General features: G+C 42.0%; 1 protein-coding gene across 3 annotated transcripts in view; it reads right to left on the reverse strand.

Annotated features, from left to right (window-relative positions):
• Positions 1–692: 692 nt before the first annotated feature.
• The window catches only part of ACBD4 (acyl-CoA binding domain containing 4), a 30933-nt gene continuing 5722 nt past the window's right edge, over positions 693–25903 (reverse strand). The window contains exons 2-11 of one of the 3 annotated variants that reach the window (XM_072111211.1): positions 15043–15317; positions 14395–14515; positions 11956–12040; positions 11285–11405; positions 7894–8061; positions 6367–6447; positions 6142–6225; positions 5634–5821; positions 3193–3243; positions 693–2174 (exon numbers count right to left, since the gene is read on the reverse strand). In XM_072111211.1, the coding sequence (XP_071967312.1) occupies positions 2067–2174; positions 3193–3243; positions 5634–5821; positions 6142–6225; positions 6367–6447; positions 7894–8061; positions 11285–11405; positions 11956–12040; positions 14395–14515; positions 15043–15124 (1089 nt within the window). In that variant the 5' untranslated portion in view covers positions 15125–15317 and the 3' untranslated portion in view covers positions 693–2066. Of the gene's footprint in view, positions 2175–2756; positions 3098–3192; positions 3244–5633; positions 5822–6141; positions 6272–6366; positions 6448–7893; positions 8062–11284; positions 11406–11955; positions 12041–14394; positions 14516–15042; positions 15318–25903 lie in introns of those variants that run through there. The other 2 variants (XM_072111209.1, XM_072111210.1) reach the window with 2 other exon arrangements.

The raw sequence follows: 25903 nt of genomic DNA on the forward strand, positions 1-25903 counted from the left end.
GCAAAAACGGCAAAATGTTGCACGGAACTTCTGGAAAACAAAGATACATAAGGCACACTGCACAAGGTGCAGACTAAGTAATTGAAAAAGAACAGAGTTAAAAGTCGCAAAAATGGCACAAAAACAGCAATAGTCACTAAAATGAGACAATTCGGCTAGCTGAAACTATGATACATGTGCCCCCATGTCTCCTTACCAGACCAAAGTTCTTTACTGTAATTCTTCTTTCAGTACGGGACAACTGAAATCTTTCAGATGGGCAAGGACTCCTATATTTATTGTTGACTATAACACTGAGAGTCTGGATACCGATCATTGGTCACTCCTGTAAATATGGTCCTTATTTCACGGACACAAACGCCTGTCTAAAGTCAGCATGAGAATGCATTTGCACGTTTTTGTATGCAGTTTTTTGACTGATCCCTTTCGATACACTCTCAATTTTGGCCTCTAAAAGACTTCTTAGAAAAACCTGGATGTGTGATCCAGTGCAGACATTGTGAGAATGTAATATATCATTACTCCTCTGCCACACTATTATATTATAAACTAGGGGCCTAAGGCTCCTCCTGGCAAACGGTCAAAGGTACAACCTATCATCCCTTCATGTTGCAGCCACACCTCTGTGTACAGATTATGCTGTCTATACAGGGTTTCTAAGTACTGGACACATAGGAGAAGACATTGTAGACTAAATCATATTTTATTTTTTAAGGCAGCTTTAATATTGATTTACAAAATACAATATAATCACTAACTAGGTCAGTTTATACAAGGCTGGGAAAGGGATTAAGTCAAATTGAGGATCTGCATATGATGGTGCACAAATTACAGTATATTATTAATCCTGAGTGTGCGTCTAGTGACAGGTAGTGTTAGCTAAAACATCATCTTCTTGAATCCTATTTTAAGATGTAAAATATAAAATTATTATGGCTAAATAACAAATCATTACTGTGTAAGACTAGTGCAGGGCAATTGTGGGGGCAGCTGTGAAACAATCAGCTGTTTCCATGGTTGCCCAAATCTGAAATCTGGAACCCCCCAGCTATTAGAAATGTATGGCATATACATACAGTATGTCATAAATGTCTGAAATAGCAATAATGGTTTTATTGCCACCCTTTGGAGCAAAACAATGTGACAATGTTGCCCTCACACCCGCAAAGGTTGTGCTCCAGTTCCTGTGCTATGTGATGGTCAAGGATGAAATTATATTGCATTTCGAAGCATGGCAAGAGGCAGAAGTCTTGTAGGATCAAGTCAAATGGATGGGTATGTCTAGAAGCCTTTAGATCTGTCCCGTACGTTTTTAACAGCCACAAGTATAAAGCCTGGCAGGCATCTTATAATCCTCGACAGAGGCAGGTCATTACCTTGTACCAAGCCTTTTCATTCATTCATTTTAGCATGCAATGTGAGGAGAGAGGAGGAGTGCAGTTATTGTAAATGTCCATATATCTCTACTAAGTTGTACTACTGTTTGGTGGGAGATGCACAGTATTTGCACTCCAGACCTTTGAAAGCTTTGTCACCTCCATGTCCTCCACTTCTGTCTATCTGTACCTCCTTGGCCTCTCCTTGCGTTACTTTCCCACCCTGTCTAGTTCTATAATCTATGGTCCAATCCCAACCAGCATTTGTGTTCTGACCCATGTGAATCATTTTGGATCCCTCTATTCTCTGTGTTCATGCCCGGTTGTACTGCATTCAGTCTGTCTATTTTTATTCTGAGTTTGTTTTGTGCCTTTGTTGTTTGCTTTCCCTTAGGAGTAAAACCCTATTTCTCAGAAATAAAGCCTTGCAGTGCTTAGAGAGAGTAGGAATAGCCAGCAGGATAGAGGAGATTATTCAAGGAGGCAAGGACAACAATGTGTTGTTCTTAAATCAACAAGGCAGGATAAGAATAACATTAGAAAATACAATTGTCATGCCGTTTTTCTAACCACTCTAGCAATTCCCCATTTTTAATTATTATTGTTATTTTTTTTTAGTCTGGACGATGGAATTCTGATTAAATCCCAGATATATTTCTGCACAGGAGACAACAGGCCAAGACTATCAGGTCATCTCTTCCTCCATAAAAACCTGTGCAGCAACCAATGCGCAACAAAAGGCCAGATAACTATGAACAGAAAAGTCTGAGACTTGGCTAGCACAGGTCGGCCATGCTTCTGTAAATAGAGACAAACAGACAAGTTATTGCTAAAAAGAATACTAATAAAATATCTGCTCTTATGTGTTATTTTGCATTTTATCTGACATGCAGGATCAACCTGCAACATTTAAAGGGATCCTGTTACCTGCTTTTGTCCTACTAAACTACCAGCCCCCTCAAGTAGGGTATGAAATGTCCTTTCTAGAATTCCCTCTTATCTTAAATCTCAACCTATACCATTTACCTATATCCTTCAAATGTCCTTCAAATGCATATGCAAAAGAACTTATAAAAGTCATCTTTTGCCCTAGGTTTATTTACTTTTGGAGGCAGGAGGAGGAACATAATTTCAGACGCCCCCATGTTTGTTTCTACAGTTTTGAAAATCACGCTGATGAGATTCTTATCTGTAAAAGGACATCTTTCAGTTCACATTAGGCAGATGTGAGCAGCAGTCCTTGTATCTCTGGTTCTGTAGCTCTCAGAAACTTCAAGCCTGATGCAATCTGAAAGATCAGATTTGTATCTTTAATACAACAACACCATACCATGGTGAAGGCAAAGGAGTGAGATTTAACATAAAAGAGGGAATTCCAGGAACGATGGTCACAGTCTTTATAAAGGACTACTCTAGTACAATTTTACAAAACAGATTGCCATAAATGTACAGTATATAAATATATCTTAACCCCCAAAAGACAAGACATGTCAAAACAGTTTAATTTTTCTCAGTTTTTTCCATTAATAAATATTAATCAATCCCAACAATAACCAAATATAAATGTGTAGGACACAGTGTTTGGAGAGAAATATTTGCTATTATGTACGTTCTGTTCACATTTGCCTTTGAAGGCTGATACTTCATGTTGCTTGAATGCAAAGGAACCCATTATAAGTCAAGGAATCTGTTGTACCACAGACTTCTGTTATGAACAGATGCTGTAACGCAAGTGAACACAAAATTTAAGTTCTCCAACTCTATGTAAACATTGACATTGGCCCAATTCATTCACACTCTCTGATCAGTGACGTACCGGCACTTTGTGTGATCCCTGTGTTTGCCCCTCTATGTACTGTCGCTGTTCCTGTGAGAGAAGAAAAGATCTTTGTTTAGCATTAACGCTAAATGACAAGCAGAAACCCAACACTTATCTGTACAGATCTACCCTGTGATTATTACTCAAATAAATGAGCCACAGAGAAAAAGGACTTAAAGCGAAGGTTTTTTTTTTAACCAGGATTATGTAAAGTGTAATAATAATAATCTTTATTTATATGGCGCCATCATATTCTGTAGCGCTTTACAAATCACAGGAGAATATACAAATAAAATAAGACATTACAGAGTCATATGGATCAATTAGAGTGTAAAGTCCAAGGTCAATGGGACTGCAGGTTTTTTTCTTGACTTTTCAAAACTTTTTCCACCTCCCTATCCATATGTAACAAAAAGTAGTATATTCCGCTTATCAGAAGAGCAAACAATTCACGGTCCAGCCAGACACATAACAGCTAACGCGTATCGGTCAGATATACTGTCCTTATTCGTAGCTGAGCTCAGCTACGAGTAAGGACAGTATATCTGTCCGAAACGCTGTTATGTGTGTGTTACAAGTGGATTTCCTGTGCTGCCATTTAATGCATCAATAAAGAAAGAGTTTTGCAGTGTTTGGAGCCTGGCTGGACCGTGACTTGTTTGCTCTTCAGGTATGCCTATATACCTAGCAGAGGGGTGGTCCGCGCCTCACTCGACACGTCTAGGAGAAAGGTGAGCTGGTGTCTTCCGTCTTTATGACACTTATCACCCTGGCCACTAACCCGAATTATAGTCTGACGCTTGCTAAGATGTATTCTATAGGGTTTTCTATACAGAAGTCACTTCATTTACATCACATACAGAATTACAACAGAAGATAATGATTCCATAGAAAACACCATTACTGTATAGCTACTAACATTAGATGATGTTGCAGCTTATTTACACCTACTATCTGTATGGAAAAAGTCTAGATTTGTAAAATGTAGTACATTTTCATAAGCCCTCTAAAGAGCAGCCTTATAACATAAGTCCGAGCATGGGTATCCAATTACTATCCTATAGGTAATGTATAACTTTTTCTCAATACTAGATACAGTCTTTTTTCTAATCTGTTTTTATTCTCTAATTGTAGACTTGTAGACAGACATACAGAACCATTACCTGTAAAGACGCACAGCTTCCCTATTGTCCCCAGGTACCGAGACCCCTAGCTGAATGGGTGTTCCCATTTCCCTATATCGATGGTGCACCCCTTGAGGACCAAGTCATTATCCTTGTTTTTTGCGTTTCCATTTTTCACTCCCCGTCTTTAAAAATCCCAAACTTTTTTATTTTTCTGTTTACGGAGCTGTAGGAGGGCTTGTTTTCTGTGCAACAAATTGAACTCCCTAGTGATATCATTTTATATTCCATGTTCTGCATTGAGAAGCTGGAAAAAAATTCCAATTGCGATAAAATTGTAGAAAAAACGCATTTGTGCCATTTTGGACACTCCAAATAACACCTGTAATGTATTTCTTGTGTCATCATGATCAATAGGATACCACATTTATAAAGGTTTTATTAAGTTTTAATAGATTTTAAAAAAAAAACATTTTGTACAAAGAAAAATTTCTTCAATTTGCCCTATTCTGACACTAAAAACTTTTTCATTTTTCGTCATACAAACATTTATAAAGGTGTCACTTTTTATTACATTTTTTTGCTGTAGCAAAATGGCAAAAATGTGGCATTTCGGACACATGTTTAATCTCGGAGGTGAGCTCCATAACAGAAACTTTTTTTTATAAGTTGATAGATTGGGACATGTGGGATATGACGATACCCAACATGTTTCTGATTTTATTTGTTTATTTTACATCAGTTCTAGGGAAAGGGGGGGTGATTTGAATATTTTTGTCTCCTTTTTTAAGACCCTCAAGGGTACTTTAACCATTTGGGGTCTGATCATTCCTGCCATATACTGCAATACTACAGTAATGCAGTATATGGATAATTTTCTAGGCATCACGGTGCTTCTGGGATCCTGCCCGATGACATGTCCTGGAGTCTCATACAGAGTCCAGGCTGCCATGGGAACAGATCGTCACTCCCTGAAGACATCATGGGGAGTGACTATGCAACCCACCCACCGTGTGCATCGCCGGCAGCAGGTAAATATTTAACACAAGTGTTCCGTCACAATACTAATCTCGTGTGTCAGTGGTAGTGTTGGCTGCGTAATGCAGCCAATACTGACTATGCATGAAGAGGGTTAAGCCTGTGAGCCTTCTTCAAACATCCTTAATGGCATTAGGACATACAGGAACATCCTAATGCTTTAACAAATTAATAAAAAGGAAACTGTGGAACCATGGAATCTTCAACAATCAGAAACTCACTTGGCACATAGAGGAACATTCCTTTAACTGATGATTAAATATGCAGAACTATTACCTGTAAAGCACGCTCCAGGCTTTCTAGCCTCTGACAAAGTCCCTGAATTGATGCATGCAAAGAATCCACTGTGGCTTTAATCTGAGGACTCAAGTTGTGAGGAACATTTTGGCATGTGGTTTGTAATGCGATTCCACTTTCTTCTTCACTAGCACTTCTCATCCAGGCGTCAGTAGTTGTGTTAGGAACTAATTGAATGGAAAAACATGTTTTTCTCAATAAACTATGATTAAAATCCTACATCTATAATATGAAAGAAAAATCTAAAAATCAAATTCTAGGAAATGTAATATTGTGAGATGTTATATGCTACTAAATATCCAGCATGTATAATTTTCTGTATAATTAGCAATGGTGGTCAGCACAGGCTTTAGCTGTGGCCTATAACGGGGAAGAGTCATTCCTTATAGTCCCATGCCATCAAGCTTAACTTTCTATTTCTGCCTGAGGTTGTACATTACTGGTGACTATACACATGTCTTCTCACTAAAGCATAACTGATCTATACCTGGTATGTAGTTATCATCCTTTCGCTTGTCTGCACTCTTTCTTCTTGACCTAATCTTGGTCTTTTTTTGGATCACCTCAGATGCTTGGAATAAGTGTGGATAAATCTTAGCACTATCATCGTCACATTCCTATAAGTAAAAAATTATTAGTGCATACATGTACATATTTGTACTATTTGATAGGTTGCATATTATTAAAACAGCTTTATTACAGTATTGCCTTACCTCATCAGATCCCAGCTTTTCCAGGCTGTCAGAATAATCATTTTCGGATCCCCAGCTCTGAAGCCTCTGTGTTGCCTCCCCTTAATAGGATGCATAACGTATCATATAACAAATCAGTAATAACACATGTAGAAGATCAGCTACATAAGATAAATTCACATCATATTCTTTGGAGATGTATGCACCAGGTAAGCTCCTGGAGTATACGATAAATGTGTCCATAGACATATATTGACAGATGGAGGCATCCTTTTTGTCCGCTCAGTATGCGGCGCATCCAGCAGGAAACACTGGATGAAAGAGTGAAGTAGACTGGACTATATCACCCTGCTTGTTGGTGCAGAGCACAATATATGCTCAGAGGAAGCCATTTAAGTTTAAAGGGGATAGATGCCACTGTATGACATCCATCGGCCTGCTGAGCATACAAGTGTTATAATTGTCCATATATGGACAGTTACATCACTAGGGAGACACCCTCAGCAGTGACAGCAGGAGCATTCCCAATCTATATGAGAATGGGGAGGTTTGCATTACTGTGACAGTTCCAAAAATTCCACACTCTCCCCGGTCTCTAAAGTCCGTTGCCTTGGAGCCACCTTATCCTTTAAGCCTCACATCCAGGCCCTTACTACAACCTGCCGCTTCCATCTCAAGAACATCTCTCGCATTCAACCCTTCCTCATTCCTGAGTCTACAAAATTACTAGTCCATGCCCTTATCTCCCGCTTGGACTACTGCAACACTCAACTCTGCGGTCTCCCAGCTAACACTCTACCACCCCTCCAATCTATCCTAAACTATGCTGCCCGGCTAATCCATCTGTCTCCTCGATTCTCTTCTGCATCTCCTCTCAGCCAGTTTCTCCACTAGTTACCCATTGTACAGCAAATTCAATTTAAAATACTAACTATAGGTTTAGAGGTCAATGTCACAGTTTCCTTAAATACAGGGAACGGTTGTTGTCTTTTTCCTTAATAAAAGATGTCACTAAAAAATATTTGATTTAAACAAAAAAAAAAGATACTAACCATGACCTACAAAGCCATCCACAACCTGTCCCCTCCATATATCTCTGAACTCATCAGCCAATACCGCCCCATGCTTAATCTCCATTCCTCACATTACCATCCGCTCTTCTCACAACCGCATCCAGGATTTCTCCTGTGCTTCCCCCATACTCTGGAACTCTCTACTAAAACGTTTCAGACTGTCCCCCACTTTCCAAACCTTCAAATGTAACCTGAAAACCCACATGTTCAGGATCACTTACAACATACAATAACAGCACTTCTCTGCTCCCTCACCTCATGTCTCATCCCCCCCATATAGATTGTGAGCCCTAACTGGCAGGGTCCTCCTACTTGTCTCCTGATCACTGTAGTTTTGTATTTTGTACTTGAACCTGTTTTTGTCATAATGTATGTGAACCCCTTACTGATTGTACAGCACCGTGGAATTAATGGTGCTCTACAAATAATAATAATAATAATAAAAAAGTAAATCAATGCAGATTAAACACTGACCCAAAGGATCTCTTCTTTGTTCTAGTTCTTTATGCCCTGTGGGTATATCTGACTCCATCTCTTCTGTAATAGCTGGATATTGCATAGTGTTTCTAGAATGCCAGTCTCCTTTTTCTTCACTCTGTTCTGGTGCCACCTGATCCTTTGTATCCTCTGAACTTTCGTCCTCTGTAACATGACAGTATTAGAGACAAGAGCAAAGAAAACATCAAGAGGTCTACAAATGGCAAGTCTATCACAGGTACAGAGGAATGGTTGTAGTGGTTGTACCATACTTGGGGCTGATGTAAGCTGTAAGAAGACTTGCTATATAAAGTTTTTATGCAGTACATATCTATAGTCATATTGCAGTATATAGTTTCCATTTTAATTGTACAGTCCTAGTTACAATGACTTTTTCTACAACCCTCTCCTCCTCAATCTATACTGCTACGTTGGACTAGGTCTGGCCTAGATACAGTTCCATTTTTCCAATATACTTTGGCAAACATTTATTAAAGTGTTCGGGCCAATTTTTTGTAAGACTTTCCGCTGAAAAGAATGTGCAAACTGCTTGTACATGTATTTATACATGTCTGTGCCAGTTTTGTGTCGCGGGTGCTCTGTCTCTAACAAGACAGAAAAAAGGTGCACATAATAGGATGTGTTAGTGTTTAGTCGGTGTTTGCACCACATTTATTACTGACGTGCACCACAATTCTGCAGCATGAACAAAGTGCACCAAAAAAAGAAAAAAAAAGTGCACACTTCCAGGGCAGTGCAGGGGGTGCCAGATTCATGAAAACCGTGAGCCAGTTTTGATTAATCTGGCGCACCCTCCACACTCCACAGGCAAACTGCACATAGTTTGAACAAGTTTTCTTTAACTTTCTCCAATAGATACCGTATATACTCGTGTATAAGCTGAGTTTTTCAGCACAAAAAATGTGCTTAAAAACGTCCCCTCGGCTTATACACGAGTTAAAAAATACTTTAAAATTAATAAACTTATATACTCACCCTCCGGTGGCCCCGGTGTGCAGCGCTGCTCCCCCAATGTCCGCGTGGCTTGTCTTCAGGCTTCCGCGCCCGTCTTCTTTCTTCTGCTGGGCGCCGCCATGCTCTTCCCCCAGGCGGCGCCTAGTATGACGTCAGCAGCAGCGCGTCATACTAGGCGCCGGCCGGGAGATAACAATGGCGGCGTCCAGCAGAAGAAAGAAGACTGGCGCGGAAGCTTGAAGACGAGCCACCCGGACATCGGGGGAGCAGCGCTGCACATCGGGGCCACTGGAGGGTGAGTATATATATATATATATATTTTTTAAATCTGGGGGCAGGCTGTATACTACTGGGGGCAGGCTGGCTGTATACTACTGGGGCAGGCTGGCTGTATACTACAGGGGGCAGGCTGGCTGTATACTACTGGGGGCAGGCTGGCTGTATACTACTGGGGGCAGGCAGGGCTGGCTGTATACTACTGGGGGCAGGCAGGGCTGGCTGTATACTACTGGGGGCAGGCAGGGCTGGCTGTATACTACTGGGGGCAAGCTGGGCTGGCTGTATACTGCTGGGGGCAAGCTGGGCTGGCTGTATACTGCTGGGGGCAAGCTGGGCTGGCTGTATACTGCTGGGGGCAAGCTGGGCTGGCTGTATACTATAGGGGGCTGGTTGGCTATATACTGGGGGGGGGGGTCTGTGACCAATGCATTTCCCACCCTCAGCTTATACTCGAGTCAATATGTTTTCCCAGTTTTTGGTGGTAAAATTAGGGGTCTCGGCTTATACTGTATCAAATCAGGAGAGATAATTCAGGAGATTTTGTCTACTTACTGCACAGCTGAGAGTTGGAAAAAGATTTCTACAGATTTTACTAGATACAAGTAAGAATGTTTGAATAGGCACAGATCTGACACTATCAAAGATTTGAATACGGCTTAACTGAAAGTATATTAGAAACCTTTACAATATCCATGCAAGAGGAGTGTGTATTTGCTTTATTTCTGCATAGGCATGTACAAATTCATAACCAAAGCTGCTGGAGTTGATCAGGCATTGCTACATGTAGCTCTATGTATTTCATTTGAAAGATAATTCTCTACTGATAAGATAAACCTTGACCATGCAACAGTATATTACTTCTCCAACAGATCTTTAAACCTTACCCTTTATACCCTACATGTATAACTTTGCCAAAGCTGCTAATAGACTTATATGCTTTATTTTTTTTAGAAGATATGAAGGCAGGGGTACGTTTTTAAAAAATCCGACTTTCGATATATAGGGTTTATGAATTTGCCATTTTGGGCTACGGCCACACAGGCAACAATTGACGTGTTGTAGCAGCACAGTACATGTACCGCATTGTGGCTGTCAATAAAACAAATGGCATAAACATGCTACAGCTAAGTCCTAATGCACACTTTGCATTTCATGGGCTGCAAACAATGGACCGGCTGGCCACTCACATTCCTATGACCGCAGTAAAGACTGTCAAACGTGGTTTTCACGGCTGTGTGTATAAGTCCATAGAAATACATTTGTCTGTGCGCTATCCATTGAAACAACAGATAACACACAGACAAAAACAATGTTCCTGTGAGTTAGTGCTAACACCCACAGAGCAAACTGACCTGTATTTTCGATTTTGTATACGCAGAATGTCAATCTTTCCTGCAAGACTCAACCGCAGCTCTCCACCATGGCAATGAAAAGGTTAAAATTATGATAGCTCTGCAGGCCACAATAAATGTCCAATTTCAGGTTTCCTTTTACTTTGGCTGATTTTATGGGAGATGGGATGCTGAATTTTCATACCCATAAACACTTTATATTAGCCCTCATGCAAAATATAGTGCCATGGTAATGGTGCCATAGATAGCCTGCTAATACCTAAATGCAATATGATGGAAGACACTATGTACAATCTGCAGACAGAATATTATAGAACAGGAGGAGATACGCAGATTGATATATACAGGCGGTCCCCTACTTAAGAACACTCGACTTACATACGACCCCTAGTTACAAACGGACCTCTGGATATTGGTAATTTATTGTGCTTTAGTCCTAGGCTAAAATGATCAGCTATAGCAGTTATCACAGGTGTCTGTAATGAAGCTTTAGTGTTAATATTGATTCTTATGACAACCCAACATTTTTTAAATCCAATTGTCACAGAGACCAAAAAAGTTCTGGCTGGGATTACAATGATAAAATATACAGTTCCGACTTACATACAAACTCAACTTAAGAACAAACCTACAGACCCTATCTTGTATGTAACCCGGGGACTGCCTGTACTTCACATTTTGATTCTTTTCAGTAATGGTTCAATCAAAAGACTGTCAGCTTTATCTGTATGGGTATGTGCACAGAAAAAGGTTGTAAGACTTTATAAAACGGGTTCACCTACCACTGCTGGTCTTGAAAAAAGAGTCTGGGGGACGTGGCATGTCAGGGATGACATCGTACAGAGGACGGAAGGGCTCAAACATTTCAGGAGAGGTGTCTTCCAGAGGTATGGTGTCTATTATCTGATACATAACACACAGTTTATGGCTGTCATCACAAGAACAATAGAATACATTTTAGATACCAGATCTCCTGTCTTTATTGCACCAACTTATTCCTCATCGCTTTGTAGACATTGTGATTACTTCCTATCCTGAGAAAGGCCCATAATCTAATTTCCCTTTTGCAGTATTTGCAGTTTGGAAGGAAACACACACAAAACACAAGGGTAACATAGTAAATCCATGTAGATCTTGCACCCGGTCAGGACCCCAGTGCTGCAGACGATAGTGATAGTCATGGAGTAGTGTGCTGACCATGCTACCCATACTATACCGTAGTATAGGCCGATGAGTAACATTTTTGGCAAGGGAACAAATATATAGTACAGAATACAGAAGCGACTTGTTGGCGTTGCCCCACTGCAAGGTCATTTCCTACCCGGTTGTGCTATTCCTGTAGGCAGGCAAGTTAGTGACATAACATTTCCATGACTAGATTATAGGGAACACTTCGAATAACGGGAGATGTAGTAGACTAATAATACTTTCCGCAGCTGATGCGGTTATATACCTTTTGTGCAACCATTTTCATCTCTCTAATATAAGCACACATGGCATCTTCTTGACTCATAGCGCCGAGCTTGCTCCAGGCGTCCCTGCAAAAACACAGCAGGATAAAGGACATTGGACTGTCTGTATCGTCACATTTACAATCACAAAATCCCCCGTTGTGTCCTGGGGAACGTCATAGACTATGTTTTCAGTGGAGGCGAGTTTTCAGCCCGCTTTTTGCAAAATACACATAGTAACCTAATGCCAAAGTAACTATAGAAGCCATTGTCTGTTGGCGTTTATGGCAGTTAGCCTCGATAGCAGCCAATCACACCTCAGATTCTATTATGCTACAGGTCATTAATACTAGCTCTGATTGATTGCTGAAGGTAACAAGGGATATGGTTGATGGCTCCAGTCACATCCATAGCTGCAATCATCGATCCATCGTTATTTAATCTCAGATGACTGCAGTTCTGGATGTGACTAAAGTATCAATCTGCCTTTATATCATCACTGATACTCCAGTCGCATTCAGAGCTTTATTCTCACATTCTTGCCATTGTGCCATCACTTATACCCCATTCACATCCAGAGCAAGTGTCTTATACCTGTCATTAGCGCATCTCTGATACTGCAGTCACACCCAGAGCTGCAATCCTCTATCTATTGTAATATTATCTCAGATGACTGCAGCTCCAACTGTGACTGGAGTATCAATCTGACGTTAATCCAGTCACATCCAGAGCACCACTCCAATCACATCCAGTGCTGAAATCATGCATCCACCACTGGATCAAATGAATGCAGCTCTGGATGTGACAGGACTTTCAATCTGCGGTTATGTCATGTAGAGCTGTAGTCTCATTTCCTTGCCATTATATAATATGGCAAGGACTCCAGTCACATCAAGAACTGCAAGCATCTATCCGAAAATTATTAAATAATTGCTGATATTCCAGTCACATCCAGAGCTGCAAGCATGTATCTATTATTATATAATTTCTGATACTTCTGTCAAATCCAAAGCTGCAATTAATTATCTACTCTTATATTATGGAAGTATGACTGTTGCTCTGAATGTTACCCCAGTCACATCCAGTGCCACAGTCTCATATCTGCAAGTAGTTCTTGAATTCCTTCACATATTCTCTTGCTCTATGGGATGAGAAGAAGGCAGTGACTATTTAGTGGGAGAGGGGGATCAGCACAGAGATCGCACCCCTTTGCAGGGGGAGGATGTGTACATTAACACCCCTCCCCCAGGGAGGTGAAGCATTTCTCGAAGAACACTGAGGGAGCGTCTGGCGTGTGGAATATGGTGAAATACACATCACTCATTACCCCTATAGTGTCCCACCAGGAGAAACAGGCTGGCTACAGGCCCAGTGTAATGTAGTGGGAACAAGGGAAGATACAGAAGCAGAGCCATTTCAGTCTGTTATTTTAATGTACCAATTTTTTTTAACCCATTCTATTTTGTTATAGCTAAGAGCAGTTATTTAATATGCTGGGTAAAGCTGGAAACTACAGCTAGTATGGATAGTAAAGATCCTGGGACCGCCTTACAAAATATTTTAGACAAGGAAGTCATACAATTTCCAGAACAATACTAGATATAGAAGTTTGAGTATTATTTTTATTGCATTGTGTTTACCACTGTTTCACTTCTGCATCTCCAATATTTTGCATATTTTGCAAAACTAAGGTCTGTGCAAACAAGAATCTTCAGTACCGTACTTAGAGGAATAACAATAATTAATAATAATTATTTATATAGTGCATACAGATTAAGCAGCGCTAAACAGAGTTTGCCAAATCAGTCAATTGTTTCATAATAATAATCCTTTTTTTAAAATGGTGTCTACCAGACAATCCGCTAATACACCAGTCACTGAAATGAATGGCTGTCCACGTAAGGCTACATTTCCACCATGTTTTCTTCATACACTCAGGAAATCCCCCGGTGTATACTGACATATACTAGTAGACGGAGGCATGCTTTTTAGGAGATACATCTTTCCACCCTGCTTCCTTCTGCTGAGCAACATATTTACACTCATTGGAGTTTATGGGGGACAGATGCAAAGTATTCCATCCATCCCCAGCCTCTGCTGAGTGTTCGCTATGGGAGGTCTCCAGTGATGTCATTGTCCATATAATGACAGTTATGTCACTAGAAGAAACACCCTAAACAAGTGCAGCAGTTTATAACTGGCTTCTAGCAATGTTTACACCTCCTCCTGCCTTTGAGGGGAAAAACAGAAGGATGTATCCCACTGTGTGTGCAAATTGAAAGGATGCATTAAAAATGTGGTTGAAAATGTGATGTGAACCAAGCCCAATATGTGACAAGCTGTACTTGTAAAGAACCTACAACCTGGGTCAAAAAATGGTCCTAAGTGGAAGCCTTGCCTATTGTCTAATAGGACATCCAAATTAAACTATGGAACCATACCACTTATATTTGCCAATAGGATCCCAAAAGCCAGGACGGGGAATATTGCAGGGTCCTACTGTTGACTGTTTGTAGTAGCTGTAAAATCGGAGCATTTCTTCATAGGATGGACGATAAGCACCTAGAGACAATGAAAGGTCCAGTCATTGAGTTACTGATGAGATAGAAGGAGAATAGACAGTCAATACACAGAATAACTGGTTAATGCTAATGGGAAAGGGTTTTAATATGTGCCTCAGGCTACCACAAATGAATACATGTTGCTATATGGATCGACTTGTATGTCTAATCACCATTCTATAAGCTGGAATTGTCAAGGCAACTTGAATCAATAACAGGCAGGATACAGCCAGAAGAATGGACACAGCATAAAGACAGAACCTGGTACTAGTGTCATCCTACCCATGGACGTCATGCACTGTATTTATGCTATTGATGATCTATCATTACACAGCAATATGATCCATTACTGTCTAGTATTTTTATATGTGGCAGGGAGGCCTGTAGGATCTGCCAGTATAGAGGTCTTGTAGCAAGTTCTATGGCCATACCCACCAAGGAAATAGCTTGTAGAGCAAGGAGGAATAACTACTGGTATAAAATGAATAGGTCATTCCATCAAGCAGCGTGACACAGGGCTCAACATACCATTTTTTGGTAAGCTCTGTATAACGGATACAGCTGCATTAAATTGTCTCTGGTATCCAGTTTCATCTTGATCCGTCCCCATGTGTCCAGGCGGCAGCTCTGCACAATCCCCTCTGCAGTGTATGGAGCTTCTGTGCTTTGCTCCGTTACAGGACTAAAGGACTGCCGGTTACTGCCGTGGCACTGATCTGCTGTACATGTTCTGATAACAGATGAACTCTGATCTCACTCTGTTGACTTGGTTGCTCATAAAATGACAACTAGAAGACCAAAATCTGCAAGAAACAAAATTATAAGTCATAGTGTGACTCCAGGATGACATTAAATGCATTCTTCAGTCATTTTTAAGTTATACAGATTTCTTGGAATGTTGGGTGAGCAGCATAGAAATCTTGGAACGCTAAGTTGCCTGTGCTTGCTGCAATGATGGCTAATGGATAATAGATCCTTGCATGTGAGTGACAAGCAGTATGGGAACTGAAATGGAGACGGATTTGGGTAGAGCTGGGAAATGGTAAAAATGAAATTTCAACAATGTGACAGAAGACCTGCCATAGTAACTCCTGATGATGCCCACCACAGTGCCAAGCTGACAATGTACCACCCAGTAGAAGTCAATACAATGTTCCCCTTATCCTGCCACTGCTCAGGCTAGGACTGGTGACATCTACACCACAGCATGCTTAGCATTTGTTAGCAAGCGGCTGCAAAATATTCAAGTGTATTTAAACAGGAACACATAGAACAGTGATGGCGGACCTTCAAGCTACAACAAAAACTCACATAAATTATCGCTCCAAGCTCTGTCACTGCTTTCAATTGTATCGGCATCCTAAGGACACCAATACAATAGAAAGAACTGCAGGGTGCAGGAGCTCCAATGGTAATGCCCAATGTCCACACCTTCCCACTCCTCCTTTAGTCCCAGGCAGCCATGGATATGTCGCTTTAAGATAACACTGAGTGTGGCACGTCCTGGACTACCTTGGACTGTAGAAGGGGACCTCAATTCCTGTCCAGTGAACTCTGTGCTGGGGTAATGGCTGGGGTGCCAATAGGAAAGGCTCAGATTTCTACACCCGACACCCTTGCCATAGGTTCAAAACCAGGGATACAGGCGGTTTCAAAAGTATTACAAACGCAATAGGTGAAACGTTCCAAAAAAGCGTAAGTGTTTAGATCAAAATGCTTGTGTTTGGTACATAGCAAGCAAAAAACATTGCTACAATTGAATACAAGCACTTAGGTCTAGGCATATATATGTTTGGGGAGGAGTATTTCCCGCTGTGCTTGAAATCCATGTGAAGACCGCCCGTATCCGTATCCACAACATGCGTTTGTATGCATCTTCATTTTGAAATGCATTGCAGACACATGCGTTGCATCAATAAAATGTGTTGCGTTTTGTGATGCATATTTAAAACCAAAATAAACGCATTCAAAACGCAGAAAAGGTATGTATGGAAAGGTTATGGGCAGCCAAACCCAATGCCATTTTGGTCCTTGTAGAGTTAGGTCACCTTCACAAGTTGCATATACAATAAGTAAACATTGTACTTACATTGAGTTAATGGGGCTTATTTACAAAGGGTCTGTGGAACGCACTTTCGTCATATTTTGGAAATTTTCGGGATTTGTGCCGCTGTGACAGCTATTTAGAAGAAGATTGTGTCGCACACAGATTTTGGCGCAGTGGCGCCGGCTTTCATGCAACAGAAATCAGGGTAGGAGGGGCGGGGGTTTCTTGCCGTCGATCCGACTGATATGGACTGAGCGCAGGATTTAATATTCAAATATTGTCGCAACCAATGCACTTACATACACCGGGAAGAAGATGGTGAACTCCGGCAGACCTGAGTGGGGAAGCGACACATGCAGGATTTCGGGTGATCTTTGTGAATCGTGGCACAGTGCATTGTCGTCGGACAATGCACTTCGGGGTGAACTCCATCGGGTAAGTAAATGTGCTTCATTATAATACAACATGCCTCATATCAAACAAACAGCCAGAATCAACAACAATAGCATACAACAAGAATGTGCTATATGTGTGTAAGGCTGTGTTCACATGGTGCCTCGTTTATGCATTTTGTAGATTTGTATGTTTTTTTACATGCATTTCACAAACAAAATGGTAGTTAAAAAATTGTGTAAATTCAGCCTAATGTTTAATGTTAATGTCTAGAGACTTGATAGTATTGAGGATAAATGTAATCATTGAGGGTTCCGTAGAAAGAGGATTTGTGACCAGTATTATAAAGAGTGTGAAAGCAATAGGTATTTAAGGACCTCCACCCTTGTGATTTTTATTCTCAAGAGCGTGAAAGAAGTGTTTACTACAGAGGTGAATACCTTGGGAACACACGCTGGAAAACAATCTGCAAGCTACTCATAGGATAAGAGAATGGCCTTCTACAGAAATGGGGAATACAACACATAACATTTAAAGGGAATCAGTCACGTGTTTTTACCCTACTAAACTACTAGCCCCCTCAGGTATGAAATAACCTTTCTAGAATTCCCTATTTAATGTGAAATCTCCTCCGTTTACCCCCAAGGCCAGGCAAATTTGACTCTTCATCCCATTTTCACATGAGACGAGTCAGGTTTAGTGTTTGAAGGGGTAGAATCCCTATGTTTGATTGTACATTACTTAGAAACATGCTTTTTGAGTGATATTTAAGATACACATCTCTTCTTTCAAATCAAGCTTATGGTTCTGTGCGCTACAAAACTGGACATACAGGCAATAATAGACAGGAACTGGATCTTTATCTGCAACATTTTCAGCTTCGTCTTTAGCTGCCTGTATCTTTGGTTCTGTAGCTCACAAAGCCACATGCCTGTGGTCTGAAAGATTAGACTTGTATCTTTAATATGTCACCAGGTGCTATAGAACACAGGATATGACACTATCCCTGCAACCACCGAACTTGACTCATATCATGTGAAAATTTGTAGAAGAGTCATATTTGCCTGACTTTGGGAGAATTTTTCTTTATATGTAAAGAAGTGGGTTTTTTTTAGCTAAAAGAGCGAATTCTACAAAGGACATTTCATACTCGACTTGAGGGGACTGGTAGTTTAATGGTTGGGTCCTGTCCCTGTATCCAAGGATATATAGATGTTATAGACTGGCTCCCGGACCAGGACCCTTCATAAGCCAGGACTAGCCGGCCGTGGGGAGGAACAGTCCACCTCAGAAGGAAGTCTATTAGTAGAGTTGTAAAGGGGGAAATTCAAGCCTTTATTACCTGAACTATTCCAATCTAACTAGCTCTAAACTTTCAAAAAACTTTCATAATTCAATAATTAATTTGTACAAATCTCAAATTACCAAACTAATATAGTCAAGAGCTGCTTATTGTGCTACTGGCTGTAATCAGAAACAGTCAGCAAGCTTGATGCCAGACACAACGTGGACAATCTAGTAGAGCTGCAATAATGCAGAAGAGTTTCATTTCCCTTTGGTGTAAAGGTACAAAACAAAATAAGCAGATTTCAGCTGAGAATCTATCTTCAGATAAACTACAGATGATGGCCTATGCCAGTGATGGCGAACCTTTTAGAGCTCGAGTGCCCAAACTGCAACCCAAAACCTGCATGTTTTTTGCAAAGTGCCAAAACAGCAATTCAAGTAGTAACTATGTTGTACCATACCACCTCTCTCTTCCTGCAGTCTCAGGTAGACCAGGATGCTCCACATTAAAATAATGCTAAACATGGCAAGTTCTAAGACTGCAGGAGCATCGCTGTCTGGCAAACTCTGCCATGGTGCAACAGCCCGAGTGCCCACTGAGAGGGCTCTGAGTGCCACCCTTGGCACCCGTGCCATAGGTTCGCCACCAATGGCCTATGCTGATGATATACCTGTACGAGCACCGATCATCTGTTCAGGCTAAACATACACAGCCCACAGATGGCCTATCATGAGGATCAGCATTATAAATATAAAGACCAATCCAAACATTTTAGTGGGAGAAAAAATGATTACGATTGGGAGCATGAAGCTCCCCCTGCAGGAGCATGACGGGCCCACTATGCTAAGAGGCGCTGGTCTGGTGTAGAATTCTTCTATACTGTGTGTCAGGATCCCCAGGCAGCCCCCTCCCTGTCCTTTCCTCCAACCCCTTGGAGCAAGAGTTGGGTAGGGGGATAAAACGCCCTTTTTCATCGGGATAATTTATTGCGACTTGAATCCCAAGAAAAAGTTGTGATGGTAACTTTTTCCCCCCATTTCGCCACCCTCGCGCCAAGTGGGTGTGGGAGGGCCAAGGAGTAAGGCAGACCGGACCAGAGAGAACCTGGTGCAGAATTCATCCCGGCGAAAGATCCTCTTAGTATATTGTTCGTCAGCCGGGGGAATTTGTCATGACTGACACGTGATGAGTCCAGTCATGATAAATTATACATACATACATACATACTCATTACACAAACATATCAATACATATTACAAATACAAAGGTGGAGATCTATCCATAACTCAAACTAAGAATTGCCCCAGAGATCAGGGTCCACGCCGAAACACCAATACAGTTTGAAGTCTATCATCAGTTTGGACAATACGAAGCTGCAGACAATGTTAGGTAGTGGGAAATCTGTGTAACCAGACCTATGTGTAGGTTGTTGGTCGCAGCAGAACTGCCAAAATGAATTCATGTTCCATGATTGTAGCTGGACTTGGACACTGTGGTGCACTGATGTGCAAGATGTCTTTATGGGTTTGGGAAGGTGTGAAAGCAGTTTTAACGAAGAGATCAAAGAACACAGTAGTTGGAGGAGACTCCAAGTCCAGTTACAATCCTGGGATAAAATGCATTTTTCACACAGGTTTGGTGACAAAGCTCTTCATGGCGCCTACCTGTGCAATTAGAGGGCCCAACTAAATTATTGGGTGCCAAGAAATATTACATCTGCCTCTATCTACACACAAGCGGATCCATTCCCGAGTAATGCAACTGATACGCTTACGAGCTTCTCTAATGTCAGATGGGCAGTTCTTGGTCAATCCAGACACTCCGGGACCGCCCACCTGACATAAGAGAACCCAGTTGGATTAGCTGCACTCAAACTAATAACTCTGATAGCTCAGAAACCTGTTTCACCGAATGAAACAGACAATTCCTGAATTGCAAAAGTTAATACAAGTGAAGTACAAGGATGTGAGGTCAATACAAAAGAAGTAATGTAAGAGATGATTCCTGAGAAGTTGCTGCAGTAAATTCCTTCTTATTGGAGGAATCCCCTCCACATGTTACAACAGCTATAGCCCTGCAGATGTAGTGTGGGATAATGCTGATCCAGCACAAGTGAGCATTCATGGAGGTAGCTGGGAAACTCAGGAACGCTGTCACTTTAGCTTAGCATCACGTCAACGGTAAAAATAGCATTATCGTATAGGCAAAGGGGGGCTGATCCATCAGAAATTTAGATTTTTTGTTTCAAACCTATATTAATGTATTCATATAGAAGGAATGTTCTCATGGAAAAAAGCACCCAAGGCAAATCACTCCCCCCAACAAACTATTCTTAGTAAGTAGAGAATAACAATTTAGGATAGTTTCACACTTTTTTTATTCAGTCAGTGAAATACAGTGTCTGATGTGTATAGGGTCGGCAAACGGGGGGAGACGAGAAGGGAGATCGTTTCTCACCTCTCCCATCTCCATAGGAGCTGGCGGCCCGGCTCATTTGCAGTGTATAGAGAAATGGTGGTGCGTTCATTGCACCATAATATAAGTGTGTGCATTTAGCCTTACAGCATCACTGTCTGAAGAAGCTGTTATATCTATGAAATAAGCTACAAAATATCCTGTGGTAGAGCTGGAGGGGACACAAATACAACCGAATTCAGAGAACTTCCTTATCCACTCACCGCTTGTTTTGCCAATGAAATTTTGTAAATATTAAAACATAAAGTATTCAGTATACAGGCAGTCCCCGGGTTATGTACAAGATAGGTTCTGTCGGTTCCTTCTTATGCTGAATTTGTATGTAAGTTGGAACTGGATTAAAGGAGTTTTCCTACAGGATAGGGAGTAACTTGCTAAACGATGTGGGTCTCAGTGATGAGACCCCCAAAGATCACGAAAACAAGGCATCCCACGTACCTCCGTTGTACCCCTCGTCACTTCAGGAGATTAATGCACTTGCTCGGCTATTTCCGTCGGCACCATTGAGATGTATGGAGCAGAAAGGTCATGCGCAGACTCTCATGGAGCAATGAGGAGTCTGACTGAGGTATGTGGGACCCCATCTGATCCATCGTTTTCGTGATATATGGGGGTCACTGTCAATACTGTGACTGCAGGATCGACGTACCTGGTGAGGAATGGGGCTCCCTCCCTCTCCTCCTGGCACAAAACTATCTTCTATCATATTAAAGTCTCCTGTTTCATATGACACCGAAATTGTGTTTCTAGGTGCCAGGGTTCAGGAGATATGGCCGCTTGAAGTCCTTTCTGCATGGGGCGTGTGCAAATAGGATGTATATAGCTGTATGGCAGCCCTGAAGGAGTTAAGAAGCAAGCTAAATAATAATTGGACACCATTTAAATAATAGACTTGCTAAGTATTTTCTATGATTTCCATTTAAAACCGGCCTCTCACCCAGTGTGGTCATCACATCGCAGCCCTGCAGGATGCGCCCAGACCTTCTAGTCTGGTTTATAGCGGTTGGCGCATACTGGGCAGCAAAGTGGTAGTCAAAGTGTCCCCAGGGAACTACAGATGTCACCTGTCGCTCACATTTATTTAACATGTTTTACCTGTAGAATCAATAAGCACAAGAAAAACACGTTCAGTTTATTCTGCTGTGGATTCATCTGCACTCCCTGAACATAACCCAATGAGGTATCGAAAATACTCGAGTGTAAGCCGACCCGAGAAGTATAAGCCGGTGTACATAATTATACCACAAACTGGGAAAACCCAATGACTCCAGTGTAAGCCTAGGGTGGGAAATAAAGCCGCTAGTCTCTTATAAAATGTTCAGTGGTCTCCCCCCATGAATGAAATGTCCACAGCAGCCCCTCTAATCAATATAATGCCCAGCACAGTGCCCCCATAAGTATAATGCCCAGCACAGTGCCCCCATAAGTATAATGCCCAGCACAGTGCCCCCATAAGTATAATGCCCAGCACAGTGCCCCCATAAGTATAATGCCCAGCACAGTGCCCCCATAAGTATAATGCCCAGCACGGAGCCGCCATAAGTATAATGCCCAGCACGGGGCCCCCATAAGTATAATGCCCAGCACAGTGCCCCCATAAGTATAATGCCCAGCACAGTGCCCCCATAAGTATAATGCCCAGCACAGTGCCCCCATAAGTATAATGCCCAGCACAGTGCCCCCATAAGTATAATGCCCAGCACGGAGCCGCCATAAGTATAATGCCCAGCACGGGGCCCCCATAAGTATAATGCCCAGCACAGTGCCCCCATAAGTATAATGCCCAGCACAGTGCCCCCATAAGTATAATGCCCAGCACAGGGCCCCCATAAGTATAATGCCCAGCACGGGGCCCCCATAAGTATAATGCCCAGCACAGTGCCCCCATAAGTATAATGCCCAGCACAGTGCCCCCATAAGTATAATGCCCAGCACAGTGCCCCCATAAGTATAATGCCCAGCACAGTGCCCCCATAAGTATAATGCCCAGCATTTTTTCTTCTCAGAATCTATAAATATCAATGGTGAATATCTAGGGATACGGCTGGGTGGGGGTGGGTAGGTAAAGGGGAAGGGAGGGGAAAAAAAAGGGGGAAGAAAAAAGTGATTTGTAAATGGGAAAATTACTGTATCATGTCTTTTAACTGTTATCATTTGACCAAAAATTGTATAAAAACATATAATTGTATGAATTGTAAAGTATGTGATATATAAATGCTGCTTAAAATTTAATAAAAAAAAAGGTTAAAAAAAAAAAAAAAAAAAGTATAATGCCCAGCACAGTGCCCCCATAAGTATAATGCCCAGCACAGTGCCCCCATAAGTATAATGCCCAGCACAGGGCCGCCATAAGTATAATGCCCAGCACAGGGCCGCCATAAGTATAATGCCCAGCACAGTGCTCCCATAAGTATAATGCCCAGCACAGGGCCGCCATAAGTATAATGCCCAGCACAGGGCCCCCATAAGTATAATGCCCAGCACAGGGCCCCCATAAGTATAATGCCCAGCACAGGGCCCCCATAAGTATAATGCCCAGCACAGGGCCCCCATAAGTATAATGCCCAGCACAGGGCCCCCATAAGTATAATGCCCAGCACAGGGCCCCCATAAGTATAATGCCCAGCACAGGGCCGCCATAAGTATAATGCCCAGCACAGGGCCGCCATAAGTATAATGCCCAGCACAGGGCCGCCATAAGTATAATGCCCAGCACAGGGCCGCCATAAGTATAATGCCCAGCACAGGGCCCCCATAAGTATAATGCCCAGCACAGGTCCCCCATAAGTATAATGCCCAGCACAGGTCCCCCATAAGTATAATGCCCAGCACAGGGCCCCCATAAGTATAATGCCCAGCACAGGGCCCCCATAAGTATAATGCCCAGCACAGTGCCCCCATAAGTATAATGCCCAGCACAGGGCCCCCATAAGTATAATGCCCAGCACAGTGCCCCCATAAGTATAATGCCCAGCACAGGGCCCCCATAAGTATAATGCCCAGCACAGGGCCCCCATAAGTATAATGCCCAGCACAGGGCCCCCATAAGTATAATGCCCAGCACAGGGCCCCCATAAGTATAATGCCCAGCACAGGGCCCCCATAAGTATAATGCCCAGCACAGGGCCCCCATAAGTATAATGCCCAGCACAGGGCCCCCATAAGTATAATGCCCAGCACAGGGCCCCCATAAGTATAATGCCCAGCACAGGGCCCCCATAAGTATAATGCCCAGCACAGGGCCCCCATAAGTATAATGCCCAGCACAGGGCCCCCATAAGTATAATGCCCAGCACAGGGCCCCCATAAGTATAATGCCCAGCACAGGGCCCCCATAAGTATAATGCCCAGCACAGGGCCCCCATAAGTATAATGCCCAGCACAGGGCCCCCATAAGTATAATGCCCAGCACAGGGCCCCCATAAGTATAATGCCCAGCACAGGGCCCCCATAAGTATAATGCCCAGCACAGGGCCCCCATAAGTATAATGCCCAGCACAGGGCCCCCATAAGTATAATGCCCAGCACAGGGCCCCCATAAGTATAATGCCCAGCACAGGGCCCCCATAAGTATAATGCCCAGCACAGGGCCCCCATAAGTATAATGCCCAGCACAGGGCCCCCATAAGTATAATGCCCAGCACAGGGCCCCCATAAATAAATAAAGTTAGTAGATTGCATAGACGAGCATCTGCCAGTCTGTCTGGGAACCCGAAGAGGTGCTGTGGGAAGAAGATGCTCAGTGCCAGAGGGCGAGCGCTAACTTTATTTTTTTTAAACACTCGAGTATAACCTCGGTGGGGCTTTTTCAACAAAAAAAATTGTGCCGAAAAACTCAGCTTATACTTGAGTATATATATACACGGCATATAAGTTTCTTAGCTTCCATTTTACTGATTAATGGAATGTTGTATAAGGAACATTTGTGATATATTGTTTTTTTCTCCCTTTCTGCCTGGCACATGAACCTGCCCCTTCTCTCCTTATCTGGGCGCCATCCCACGTTTTTCTTGCGTTTTTAAACACATCCAAAATGCAAGTGGGAGGGGGGGGGGTTGCCTGAAATGCATATGCGTTTTGGTCAAACCCCCTCCAACTTTCGTTTTGGATGCTTTTAAAAATGTGAGAAAAACACCACGTGCGAAGGCACCCTCAGGGTCATTTCCTCCTCCCTGCTCTCTTAGGGTGCGTTCACATGTGGTGTTTGCATTGTGTTTACAAATGCAATGTAAAGGCCCAGGGCTTGGCTCAATCATAACTGAGTTTCCAGTGAAATACATGATCGGTAATCCACTCCCGGTGTTTTGCCTTGTGTACATGTGTATGGAAATGGAGATGTGAGCGGACCCGGGCCCTGCCCCTCGGCATAGGCATTTGTTTCTTGATGCAATGGAAACGCCACTTCTGAACGCACCATAAGGGTACGGTCACATGGTGCGTTTTTTAACCCCTTAAAGGCCAGGCCTTTTTTTGTTTTTGCATTTTCATTTTTCACTGCCTACCTTCAAAAATCTATTTTTATTTTTCTATGTAAATAGCAGTGTGAGGTCTTGTTTTATGTGTAACAGATTGCACTTCATAGTGACAGTATTTAATATTCCATGGAGTGTACTGGGAAGCAGGAAAAAAATTCCAAATGCAGTGAAAGTAGTGAAAAACCACATTTGCTCCATTTCCTTGTGGTCTTGGTTTTTACGGCTTTCACCAAATGACATGTCTACCATCTTTAGGATGGTACGATCACAGGGATACCAAATTTATATAGGTCTTATAATATTTTTATAGATTTACAAAAATGAAAACCTACCATATAAAAAAAAAAAAAATTCTTCATTTTGTCATCTTCTGGCTCTAATAATAACTTTTTCATACTTCAGTGTACAGAGCTGTGTATAGTGTCATTTTTTTGAGACTTGATGACATTTTCAATGCTACCATTTTGAGGACCGTACGGCCTTTTGATCACTTTTTATATAATTTTTATATTTAGCAAAATGGCAAAAAAGTGCCATATTTTACTTTGTGCGCCATTTTTCATGTTACTACTTTTCAGGGAAGCGGTCATCAAAAATTGATCTAATAAACCACTACCTAATAAACTGTTTTCAAGCAGTTGAACAACTTCCAGATCAGTTTCTTTTATGACCCAGTATGGTGACATCATTCAGAAAATCAACTTTGAAGTT

The sequence above is a fragment of the Engystomops pustulosus genome, chromosome 6, assembly GCF_040894005.1.
Source record: "Engystomops pustulosus chromosome 6, aEngPut4.maternal, whole genome shotgun sequence".
In the NCBI taxonomy this organism is placed as follows: Eukaryota; Metazoa; Chordata; class Amphibia; order Anura; family Leptodactylidae; genus Engystomops; species Engystomops pustulosus.